The sequence below is a fragment of the Salmo salar genome, chromosome 12 (genome assembly GCF_965601325.2).
Source record: "Salmo salar chromosome 12, fSalSal1, whole genome shotgun sequence".
Classification (NCBI taxonomy): Eukaryota; Metazoa; Chordata; class Actinopteri; order Salmoniformes; family Salmonidae; genus Salmo; species Salmo salar.
Window position 1 is genome coordinate 49,345,997 of NC_138302.1, and position 13,375 is coordinate 49,359,371.

Here is a 13,375-nt window from a genome sequence, read left to right on the forward strand (position 1 = left end):
TTTTGACTGGGCTGAGCGGGAACTGTGCTTCCGCAGAGGTAGGGAGGCGAGCAGGCCAGAGGTGGATGAACGCAGTGCCCTTCTTTGAGTGTAGGGACTGATCAGAGCCTGAAGGTATGGAGGTGCCGTTCCCCTCACAGCTCCGTAGGCAAGCACCATGGTCTTGTAGCAGATGCGAGCTTCAACTGGAAGCCAGTGGAGTGTGCGGAGGAGCGGGGTGACGTGAGAGAACTTGGGAAGGTTGAACACCAGACGGGCTGCGGCGTTCTGGATGAGTTGTAGGGGTTTAATGGCACAGGCAGGGAGCCCCGCCAGCAGCGAGTTGCAGTAATCCAGACGGGAGAAGACAAGTGGCTGGAAATGGACCTGCGCCGCTTCCTGTGTAAGGCAGGGTTGTACTCTGCGAATGTTGTAGAGCATGAACCTACAGGATAGGGTCACCGTCTTGATGTTAGCGGAGAACGACAGGGTGTTGTCCAGGGTCACGCCAAAGGCTCTTAGCACTCTGGGAGGAGGACACAATGGAGTTGTCAACTGTGATGGCGAGATCATGGAGCGGGCAGTCCTTCCCCGGGAGGAAGAGCAGCTCCGTCTTGCCCAGGTTCAGCTTGAGGTGGTGATCCGTCATCCACACTGATATGTCTGCCAGACATGCAGAAATGCGATTCGCCACCTGGTCATCAGAAGGGGGAATGGAGAAGATTAATTGTGTGTCATCTGCGTAGCAATGATAGGAGAGACCATGTGAGGATATGACAGAGCCAAGTGACTTGGTGTATAGTGAGAATAGGAGAGGGCCTAGAACTGAGCCCTGGGGGACACCAGTGGTGAGAGCACATGGTGCGGAGACGGATTCTCGCCACGCCACCTGGTAGGAGCGACCTGTCAGGTAGGACGCAATCCAAGAGTGAGCCGCGCCGGAGATGCCCAACTCGGAGAGGGTGGAGAGGAGGATCTGATGGTTCACAGTATCAAAGGCAGCAGATAGGTCTAAAAGGATGAGAGCAGAGGAGAGAGAGTTAGCTTTAGCAGTGCGGAGAGCCTCCGTGACACAGAGAAGAGCAGTCTCAGTTGAATGACCAGTCTTGAAACCTGACTGATTTGGATCAAGAAGGTAATTCTGAGAGAGATAGCAAGAGAGCTGGCCAAGGACGGCACGCTCAAGAGTTTTGGAGAGAAAAGAAAGAAGGGATACTGGTCTGTAGTTGTTGAACTCAGAGGGATCGAGTGTAGGTTTTTTGAGAAGGGGTGCAACTCTCACTCTCTTGAAGACGGAAGGGACGTAGCCAGCGGTCAAGGATGAGTTGATGAGCGAGGTGAGGTAGGGGAGAAGGTCTCCGGAAATGGTCTGGAGAAGAGAGGAGGGGATAGGGTCAAGCGGGCAGGTTGTTGGGCGGCCGGCCGTCACAAGTCGCAAGATTTCATTTGGAGAGAGAGGGGAGAAAGACGTCAAAGCATAGGGTAGGGCAACGTGAGCAGGACCAGCGGTGTCGTTTGACTTAACAAACGAGGATCGAATGTCGTCAACCTTCTTTTCAAAATGGTTGACAAAGTCATCTGCAGAGAGGGAGGAGGGGGGGAGGAGGATTCAGGAGGGAGGAGAAGGTGGCAAAGAGCTTCCTAGGGTTAGAGGCAGATGCTTGGAATTTAGAGTGGTAGAAAGTGGCTTTAGCAGCAGAAACAGAGGAAGACAATATAGAGAGGAGGGAGTGAAAAGATGCCAGGTCCGCAGGGAGGCTAGTTTTCCTCCATTTCCGCTCGGCTGCCCGGAGCCCTGTTCTGTGAGCTCGCAATGAGTCGTCAAGCCACGGAGCAGGAGGGGAGGACCGAGCCGGCCGGGAGGATTGGGGACATAGAGAGTCAAAGGATGCAGAAAGGGAGGAGAGGAGGGTTGAGGAAGCCACAAGCCATTGTATATACAGTGCCTTCGGAAAATATTCAGACCCCTTGACTTTTTACACATTTTGTTAGGTTACAGCCTTATTCTAAAATATATTATTTTCCTCATCAATCTACACACAATACCCCATAATGACAAAACATTAAAAAAATGAAATATCACATTTACCTAAGTTTTTAGACCCTTTACCTAGAACTTTGTTGAAGCACCTTTGGCAGTAATTACAGCCTCAAGTTTTCTTGGGTATGACGCTACAAGCTTGGCACACCTGTATTTGGGGAGTTTCTCCCATCGTTCTCTGCAGATCCTCTCAAGCTCTGTCAGGTTGGATGCGTATCATTGCTGCACAGCAATTTTCTGGTCTCTCAAGAGATGTTCGATTGGGTTCAAGATCGGGCTCTGGCTGGGCCACTCAAGGATATTCAGAGACTTGTTCCGAAGCCACTCCTGCGTTGTCTTGGCTGTGTGCTTAGGGTCATTGTCCTGTTGGAAGGTGAACCTTCACCCCAGTCTGAGGTTCTGAGCGCTCTGCCGCTGAAAAACATCCCCACAGCATGATGCTGCCACCACCATGCTTCCCCGTAGGGTTAGTGCCAGGTTTCCTCCAGACTTGAAGCTTGGCATTCAGGCCAAAGAGTTCAATCTTGGTTTCATCTGACCAGAGAATCTTGTTTCTCATAGTCTGTGAATCTTTAGGTGCCTTTTGGCAAACTCCAAGCGGGCTGTCATGAGGAGTGCTTCCAGCAACGGTCCGCAGTCCGGAGCCTCCGGTGGCGGTCCGCAGTCTGGAGCCTCCACCGATGCTGGCGGATTCGCAGGATGAGAGGGTTCTGCGTCCCGCACCAGAGCCGCCTCCAATGTTGGCGGATCCGCAGGATGAGATGAACCCTGCAGGATGAACCCTGCTCCAGAGCCCCCACCAACACTAGACACCCCCCCCCCCCCCACCCTCCCTCTTGGTTTCAGGTTTTGCGGCCGGAGTCCGCACCTTTGGGGGGAGGGTACTGTCACGTCCTGACCATTGAGTGCTCTTATTATCTATGGTAGAGTAGGTCAGGGCATGACTGGGGGGTTTATTCTAGTTTAATTTTTCTATGTTGTTTGGTTCTAGTTTCTGTTTTTCTATGTTGGGGTTTTTGGATGATCCCTAAGTGAACCCTAAGTCACTGTGTGTTAGATAGGCAATGACTTGAAAAGACTACAAGCATCAGATTTCCCACTTCCTGGTTGGATTTTTCTCAGGTTTTTGCCTGCCATATGAGTTGTGTTATACTCACAGACATCATTCAAACAGTTTTAGAAACTTCAGAGTGTTTTCTTTCTATCCAAATCTACTAATAATATGCAAATATTTGACTCTGGGCCCGAGTATTAAGCAGTTTACTCTGGGCACGCTTTTCATCCGAAATCGAAAATACTGCCCCCTATACCTTGACAGGTTAATTGCCTATTATCTATCTTTGGAGAGGGTGTGACCCTCAGAAGTAACGTCATGACCCAAATATTTAACGGAGCTCCGGCATAATTGCATCTTACTGGGGGAAACGTTATGAGAATTTTCTGCCAAAAAATCAACAATACCCGAGTGTCCTCATGACATATTTTCTCTGGTTGTGAGAAAACCAATAAATCGTTAACATACTGAACCAAAATACTCCCTCCAGGAGCAACAAAACCCTCTAGGTTCCAAGACATTTCTTGGGCAAAGATGGCAGGTGATTCAATGTAGCCTTGAGGCATAACCGTCCATATCCATTTTCTACCAAGAAACGTAAACGAGAACCACTCCTGTGACTCTTCAGCCACATGGATGCTAAAGAAAGCATTAGCGAAATCAATTACTGAAAAAAAACTACCTGGAGGCACCTGGGATAAAAGGAAACAGTGTTAGGCACCAGGGGTGCTCTAGCATGTACAGCATCGTTTACTATTCTAAGGTCTTGCTCAAAACAATAATCACCAGATGGTTTCCTAACAGGTAAAATTGGCGTGTTACTTCGCGAATTCGGGCATGGAACCACAGCGCCTCTTTCAACTAACGCACTATGAATGGGAATGATACCCATTTCGGCTTCCTTGAAATTCACAATTGCTGTAATAATCTGTGTAGAATCTCGAATGGTATTGATCACTGCACCATGTACTTTTAATGTAATCTCAACTGCAATCCAGATCATTTGGTTCTGCTATTTGAAGCACAGTGATAACACATTAAGCTGTTGTATAAATTAACAAAATATCTGACAATGTATTCTCATTTGAACTTTGCAGTGCTTTTATATGGTTGAAAGCATAGTGACAACACATTGGTAATTCAACTAAGTTTTGGCTGTATTTTTGAGTGGTTGAATATAGGTTGTAATCTCATTGATCAACGTATCAACAAAATATTACCCAATTGTCCACGTTGAAATGACGGGTTGTGCCCAGTGGAATCTGGAGGCGAAAGAAATGCACACCTGTTTAGGCGAGATGCTGGCTAGCGGAGTAGAACACTTGAAAAAGAAAGGCGAGCCGCACACTCTAGGAGCTCAGATGCAATAATTGAATAACCTAATAACCAACGTTTTGACAGACAAGCTGTCTTCATTATACCCTGATGAAGACAGCTTGTCTGTCGAAACATTGGTTATTAGGTTATTCAATTATTGCAATTATTAAGTTATTATTATTATTAAGTCTCCTTTATTTTTCAAGTGCCCAGTGGAATAACACCATTCAGCCTGTAGCGCCTGTGTTCCAGGTAATGTGTGAATTGGGCCCGGGGCGAGAAAGTGGCTATGTCCTGATTCTCCTGCCTTTTCCAGAAATGTTCACTTGTAATGATGGAAAATCCCTCCAGCCAATGTTTTTAAATCAAGTGCACACTTCGCGAGAGCAATGGAGAGTTGGGACATAGCCACTGTGGCTGCGTCTGAAATGGCACCATATCCCCTGGCCTATATAGTGCACGACTTCTCCTTGTAAAGTAGCGCTCTTGAAATTCAACAGTAGTGCACTAGATTGGGAATAGGGTACCATTTTGTGTGGAAATGTCCAAAATGGCATGCTATTTCTTATATAGTGCACTACTTTTGACCAGAGCCCAAAAGGAAAAAAGGGCCTATTTATTTCTTCAACAACACATTCATCACAAGCTAGTTGCTTACAATTACAGTGCCTCCTAAAGGCATGATTGACATCGGGAAAAGAGGGTGCGCTATCAGCTGATCATTGATGTTGATGATTTATGTATATCTGCTAGTTAGCTAGTTAGATTTTTATTTTTTATTATTGTGATTTATCTTCCGGTAGCAAACTTGAAGATGTCCCAACAACTTGCGGGCAGTGGGTTCAGAACTGAAGAAGGGATAAGTCAGAAGTTGTTTTATTTCACCCCCACCTTTTAGAACCCTGATGTAAATAACCTTGGTCATTTGTTCACCAATGTAAAGCCTACGGACAGAAACCTTGGCGTCTTCTTTGACCCTGACCTAAACCTTGAGCTGCATGTAAAGAAGGTTGCCCAGTCCTGCTTTTATAATCTAATAAGTAAGTCAAGTCTTTTATTTCAGTCTCTGATCTGGAGGAAGTTGTACATGCTTTTTTCCCCCCTCACGCCTATTTGCTAAACATGTCTCAGTAAGAAATCATTCCATCGTCTATAGTTAGTTCATGATGCTGCAGCTTGGCTTTTAACGGCCTCCATAAACTATATCACCACCCAAAAGGGCACTTGGCGAGTGGGAGGGCAAAGGGGCATTTGCTCGGCACAGTTAGACTCCTATCTGTGCACGTGCCTGTATCTGTGTGTGTCTGAGTGTCTCTGTGTTTGTGCGTGTACGTGCGTCCGTGTGTGTATGTGCGTACATGTGTGTTTACCAGAACCGAGGGTATTAGGGTGTTTTTTCTGACAGAAACAAGCTCTGTGTGTGCCCTTGTGAAGTAATCAGGCTGTCACAGTGGCGTAGAGGAGAATAGAGAAGATCTGAGTACATGGAATGCTGGGGTAAAGGTATAAAAAGGCATTGTAAGCATTGTAAATAGCCTTGTGAAGAGACTGTCAAACCCGACAGGTGTGTGTGTGTGTGTGTGTGTGTGTGTGTGTGTGTGTGTGTGTGTGTGTGTGTGTGTGTGTGTGTGTGTGTGTGTGTGTGTGTGTGTGTGTGTGTGTGTGAGTAGAGTAAATTGTCACCGGTGCACATACCACCTCAGGCTGTCGTGAGCACTTCAGGGTGTGTGTATGTGGCACGGGTGTTTATGATTACACCCTTAAAACTCACAGCAATAATGTTAATCATCCTATAGCCACACTTACCAGCCTTAGTGCAATGTCTACTGGATGGAATAAATCACTGTATGACATGCTGGATTTGACCATCTGTAATATTCTCTTATAAGAATCAGCCTGTGAATAATAATTTACATGAAATGTTTCTCTGTTTTTTGTTTCTATCAATCTTCTTCTTGGGAAGAGAACCCTAATGCTTGTTTCCTCTCTCTAGCATTGATACACATCTATTTATGCTATTCTGAATGCATCACTCACAGCAAATGTATCGATAGTGGTACCCAAAATTAAAAAGCCCTCCCCTTGTTAAATAGGTATTCCCCTCTTAACATCAGTCCGTCTGGCCTCCATTTTTAAATCTAATTCCATTACAATTACCCTGATTGCCTCATACATAATTTGATAGACACTCCAATCGGCCCTAAAAGAAATGTGTTTGCTTGGATTGAATGGTAATGTGTCCCCTAGTGAAAATGACTCATCTATGGATGCGTTCCAAATTACACCCTATTCCCTATTTATGTGCTCAATTGGCTGTGGTCAAATGTAATGCACTATAAAGGGAATATGGTGGTATTTGGAAAGTAGAAAAAGTGTGGAGGTGACGAAAAGTCTCCCTGAACAGCCCTTGTCTGTTTCTATGAAAAACTATTTTGTCATCCCAACATCTGATCTAAAGTCAGTCCTCTGCCACTGGTTTCAATGTGTGGAGTGCTAATGTGAAGTGATGGACTGTTCTCATATCTGTTGATTTGGAGTCTGAAGGCAAGTTAATAAAGCTATCAGGACTGACCTCTATCTGTCAACATGAGGAATGTTTGTGTGTGTGTGTGTGTGTGTGTGTGTGTGTGTGTGTGTGTGTGTGTGTGTGTGTGTGTGTGTGTGTGTGTGTGTGTGTGTGTGTGTGTGTGTGTGTGTGTGTGTGTGTGCATGCTTGCGTATGTGTGTCTATTTCACTCAAGGTCTTGACCTTCCATGCAATGTTCACATGAATGCATACAAAGAGGCACACTAATAATAATTCAGCATTTAAAAAGCAAATTATGTACACAAAATACTGACAAAGGACCCTAACCCAGTACTCATCATTTTGAGTTTTTTCTTTTTCTTTCTCTCTCTCTCTAGTGGGATCCCAGGGAAAAAGTGTGGGAACATCATATTCACCGCTGAAGAACTGAGTAATTGCAGGGTCAGTATCACACACAACACACACACACATATTCTCATCCATTCAACATAGGGAATATACAAACAAGAAATAAAATTTAAATTAAAACTTGAGCGTGGATAACTATTCACCCCCCAATGTCAAAACTTTGTCATGCCCTTTTGCAGCAATTACAGCTGCAAGTCTCTTGGGGTATGTCTCTATAAGCTTGGCACATCTAGCCACTGCCCATTCTTCAAAGCAAAACTGCTCCAGCTCCTTCAAGTTGGATGGGTTCCGCTGGTGTACAGCAATATTTAAGTCATACCACAGATTCGCAATTGGATTGAGGTCTCGGCTTTGACTAGGCCATTCCAAGACATTTAAATGTTTCCCCTTAAACCACTCGAGTGTTGCTTTAGCAGTATGCTTAGGGTCATTGTCATGCTGGAAGGTGAACCTCCATCTCAGTCTCAAATCTCTGGAAGACTGAAACAGGTTTCCCTCAATAATTTCCCTGTATTTAGCACCATCCATCATTCCTTCAATTCTGACCAGTTTCCCAGTCCCTGCCGATGAAAAACATCCCCACAGCATGATACTGGATGGTGTTCTCGGGTGATGAGAGGTGTTGGATTTGCACCCGACATAGCGTTTTCGTTGATGGCCAAAAAACTATATTTTAGTCTCATCTGACCAGAGTACCTTCTTCCATATGTTTGGGGCGTCTCCCACATGCCTTTTGGCGAACACCAATCGTGTTTGCTTATTTTTTTCTTTAAGCAATGGCTTTTTATCTGGCCACTCTTCTGTAAAGCCCAGCTCTGTGGAGTGTACGGCTTAAAGTGGTCCTATGGACAGATACTTCAATCTCCGCTGTGGAGCTTTGCAGCTCCTTCAGGGTTATCTTTGGTCTCTTTGTTATCTATCTGATTAATGCCCTCCTTGCCTGGTCCATGAGTTTTGGTGGGCGGCCCTCTCTTGGCAGGTTTGTTGTGGTGCCATATTCTTTCCATTTTTAATAATGGATTTAATTGTGCTCCGTGGGATGTTCAAAGTTTCAGATATTTTTTTTATAACCCAACCCTGATCTGTACTTCTCCACAACTTTGTCCCTGACCTGTTTGGAGAGTTCCTTGGTCTTCATGGTGCCGCTTGCTTGGTGGTGCCCCTTGCTTAGTGGTGTTGCAGACTCTGGGGCCTTTCAGAACAGGTGTATATATACTGAGATCATGTGACAGATCATGTGACACTTAGATTGCACACGGGTGGACTTTATTTAACTAATTATGTGACTTCTGAAGGTAATTGGTTGCACCAGATCTTATTCAGGGACTTCATAGCAAAGGGTGTGAATACATATGCCCGCACCACTTTCCGTTTATTTTATAATTTTTTTAAAGTTATTTTTTAATGTCACTATTTTGTGTATGTCCATGACATAAAGTCCCCCAAAAAATCCATTTAAATTACAGGTTGTAATGCAACAAAATAGAAAAAACTCCAAGGGGGATGAATACTTTTGCAAGGCAGGGAATAGGGTGCCATTTGGGACACAGACATTGATAAATTATCATTCTGACAGAAATGAAGACTACAATATTAAAATAAATATGCATCCGATCTGTGAATAACGACATTGACAATTCCCCTCAGAGGTATGAATAATTGTATCTCTATCTCTCTGTTCCGTTAATATACTCACCCTCTCTCCGTCTGTCCCTCTCTCTCTCTCTTGCTGTCTCCCTGTCTCTGTCTCTTTCTGTCCCCCTCTCTCTCCCTCCCTCTCTCTCTCTCTCTCTCTCTCTCTCTCTCTGTCTCTCTCTTGCTGTTTCCCTCTCCCTGTCTCTGTCTGTCTCTATCTCTCCCCCCACACACACACCAAAAAAATTTGACAAATAAAACTGAGAAAACATAATTTGGGAAAATATGAAATCACAAATTGTATAGCTCCCTCCACCCTAGAGTTGTTTATTAAGCATTATTTGACCAAGTATATTGGCAGAAGACAGTGCAGAAATGTTTATTTTACAGTAAGTACCTGCAACCTTTTCTAGCATGAGAGCTAAAAATTAAACATGTCTCGAGCTACTTATTTTTTCTAGCTTTCAAATAGCCACATTCTTGCAGGGGAGAAGAAAAGAATGTGCCTATTTGAAAGCTAGAAAAAATAAGTAGCTTGAGACATGTTTAATTTTAGCTCTCATGCTAGAAAAGCTTGCAGGTCCTTAGTGTAAAAGAGAAATTAGTGCACTGTTTTCTGCCAAAAGAATTTAAGTAGCTGTCATGCTAGAAAAGGTTGCAGACCGTTGCTCTAAGACATGGAGAACATAGTTCATTATATCGTTCATTACAGAAATACAGTGGAAGGGGCATGCTCCAAGGCAGATGACATGTTGTGTTTATTCTGCCACCTTGCTCAGATCTCCAAAAGGTGTGATTTCTAAAGGATGTCGAGCTCATAGAAATAGAATTACTAGAACGGGAATCCCCATTCAAGTAAATGTTCTATTTATATGGGTGGGCTGCTCCTCCTCGGGAGATATTTGCTCAACCAAATGAGTCGTTTGTTTTTGCTTTCTCAGAGGTTTTCCTGTGAAATATAATGAATATGGGTGTTGTCCCTGAGGTGCATTGCAGCTCCATACGCATACCATACTTATTAACGACTTTTACCATTAAAGCTCGTATAGTTATTCTTTATCTTATTTAAAGGTTGTAATAATTCAACCTCTAAACCATCCCCAAACAAGAACCATACTTTCACATACTTGGTCAGAGAAATATATAAATGCAACATTAGAATATTTCAAAATAGTGACATTTAACAGTGACATTGTAGTTACAATATATGTCATTTAAACTGACATATTAGTTACATGTAATTTATATTACTTATGTCACTATGGTGACCTAAAACCACCACCTTGCTTTGACATTGAGACTTGTCTTTTCTCTCAGGACATTGCTACCATGCAGCTGTGTGCCAACAAGCTGGACAAGAAAGACTTCTTCGGCAAGTCAGACCCATTCCTGGTCTTCTACCGCAGTAATGAAGACGGAACGTGAGTGTTTGTGTGTGTGTGTGTGTGTGTGTGTGTGTGTGTGTGTGTGTGTGTGTGTGTGTGTGTGTGTGTGTGTGTGTGTGTGTGTGTGTGTGTGTGTGTGTGTGTGTGTGTGTGTGTGTCAAGATGAGTTCACTTCCCACATTGTCTGTTATGTAGATCCACATATATGCCTCAACCCAAATGAATGAATCTGTCACAACAAGTATTTTGGAGAAAACAAAGACATTCATTTATTTGGTATTTGTGGCTTATACTTCTAGGGCTATGCCTTTTCATCCCTGTACTTAGTGGTCCTTGTGTGTACTGTGTTGAAATGGGGACCATATAAATACAATTACTAGAACAGGGGGAAAAGCCCCTCAGACCACGGGCCATTCGACTGCACTCTTATGGGTAATTCTATTTCCGTAGGTTCACCATCTTCTTTGGTATTTGTGGTTGATACTTCTAAGGCCTATGTTCCATCCCTGTACAGTATCTGTATTCATAGCTCCTGGTGTGTGCTGTGTACCGTAGGTTCACCATCTGCCATAAGACGGAGGTGGTAAAGAATACTCTGAATCCTGTGTGGCAGCCCTTCACCATCCCTGTGCGAGCCCTCTGTAACGGAGACTATGACAGGTGAGTGACGCAGACAGCCAAGAGATCAAAGGTCACTTAGTACCCAGGGTAAAGGGATGACCACATGAGCTACACTGAACAAAAATATTAATGCAACATTCTACAATTTCAAAGATTTTAATGCATTACAGTTCATACAAGGAAATCAGTCAATTGAAATACATTCATTAGGCTTTCACATGGCTAGGAATACAGATATGCATCTGTTAGTCACAGATACCTTAAAAAAGGTAGAGGCGTGGAACATGAAACCAGTTAGTATCTGGAGTGACCATTTGTCTCATGCAGCGCGACACATCTCCTTCACATAGAGTTGATCAGGCTGTTCATTGTGGCCCATGGAATGTTGACCCACTCCTCTTCAATGGCTGTTCAAAGTTGCTTGATATTGGATCTGGAACACCCTGTCGTACATGTTTTTCCAGAGCATCCCAAACATGCTCAATGGGGTGACATGTCTGGTGAGTAAGCAGGCCATGGAAGAACCGGGACACTTCCAGAAATTGTGTACAGATTCTTGTGACATGGGGCAGTGCATTATCATGCTGAAACATGCGGTGATGGCGGCGGCTGATTGGTAAGACAATGGACCTCAGGATCTCTTCACGGTATCTCTGTGCATTCAAATTGCCATTGATAAAATGCAATTGTGTTCATTGTCCGTAGCTTATGCCTGCCCATACCATAACCCTACCGCCACCGTGGGGCACTCTTTTCACAAAGTTGACATCAGCAAACCGCTCGCCCATACACGCTGTCTGCCATCTGCCCGGTACAGTTGAAACCGTGATTAATCCGTGAAGAGCACACTTCTCCAGCCTGCCAGTGGCCATAGAATGTGAGCATTTGCACACTGAAGTTGGTTATGACGCCAAACTGCAGTCAGTTCAAGACCCTGGTGAGGATGACGAGCATGCAGATGAGCTTCCCTGAGACGGTTTCTAACAGTTTGTGCAGAAATTCTTATGTTGTGCAAACCCACAGTTTCATCAGATGTCCGTGTGGCTGGTCTCAGACCATCCCGCAGGAGAAAAAGCCGGATGTGAAGGTCCTGGTCTGGCGTGGTTACACATGGTCTGCGGTTGTGAGGCCGGTTGGACGTACTGCCAAATTCTCTAAAACGACATTGGAGGTGGCTTATGGTAGAGAAATTAACATACAATTATCTGGCAACAGCTCTGGTGGACATTCCTGCAGTCAGCGTGCCAATTGCATGCTCCCTCAAAACTTGAGACATGTGGCATTGTGTTGTGTGACAAAACTGCGCATTCTAGTGGCCTTTTATTGTCCCCAGTACAAGGTGCACCTGTGTAATGATCATGCTGTTTAATCAGCTTCTTGATATGCCACACCTGTCAGGTGGATGGATTATCTTGGCAAGGGAGAAATGCTCACTAGCATGAATGTAAACAATTTTGTGCACAACTTTTGAGAGAAATATGCTTTTTGTGCTAATGGTAAAGTTCCGGGATCTTTTTTTTCAGCTCATGAAACATGGGACCAACACTTTACATGTTGTGTTTATATTTTTGTTCAGTATATTTTGTTAGTTTCATGTGGTTTTCTGTAGATTTCCTGTACATTGTCCTTACTGTTACATTCGGTCATTGAGCAGAAGCTTTTAGTCAAAGCAACTTACGGATACTGTTGCAGGTACTCTATATTCAGTAAAACCAGGGAGTTTTTATCTGATTGCTAGTTTGGTGTGACATCTGGGGGAGTTCCCATTATGCCTCCCGTACAACTGAGCCATTGGCAAGGCTGTGGGACTAAGTAGCCAATGATTTGTGGTTTTGTCACTATCTGTGCTCAATACTAAGGACTATGGAATGTTGCTGTAGCATGATGTACTACAGTACCCATGATGCTCTGTGGTGGTCAGAATAATGCCAGCAGTCGGCCATATTGTCTCAAAGGCCAGCGCTGGTGTTATTGGGATCAACATGGAGGTTCCACAACGTTTTGTTTATCTTTGGTTATTACACGCACACACACATGCATACATGCACACAAACACACAATATTACTGATTTATGCAAAATGCAAATCTCAATTAATCGTATTATATTGTTAATCAATTCCATGTAGTATGTGTCCCAAATACATGACCATTTTGACAGGGTAAATCCGTAAGGCTATTTATATTGATCATCACCTCATATTTCTCAAGGGACATACTGTGTTTGCCTCCCTCTCTCCTTCTCTTTCCCAAACATGTAGTTACATATAAGTAATAATGCCCGGGAAGCCGGTGTTTGTTGGATATATTGGCATGGGTGTTGTTAGGCCCGAAAGGATCATCAAATAATGATCGACGTATTTTCCTTAAACGTTATTTTGATTAATTTATTCGTACTATTTCATCCTTC

The 13,375-nt window shown here is 44.0% G+C and overlaps 1 protein-coding gene across 1 annotated transcript in view; it reads left to right on the top strand.

Annotated features, from left to right (window-relative positions):
• LOC106565248 (copine-9) overlaps window positions 1–13,375 on the top strand; it is a 242,628-nt gene that overhangs the window by 175,014 nt on the left and 54,239 nt on the right. The window contains 3 exon segments of the mRNA XM_082959020.1: window positions 7,296–7,359; window positions 10,279–10,382; window positions 10,902–11,006. Of these exon segments, the coding sequence (XP_082815146.1) occupies window positions 7,296–7,359; window positions 10,279–10,382; window positions 10,902–11,006 (273 nt within the window).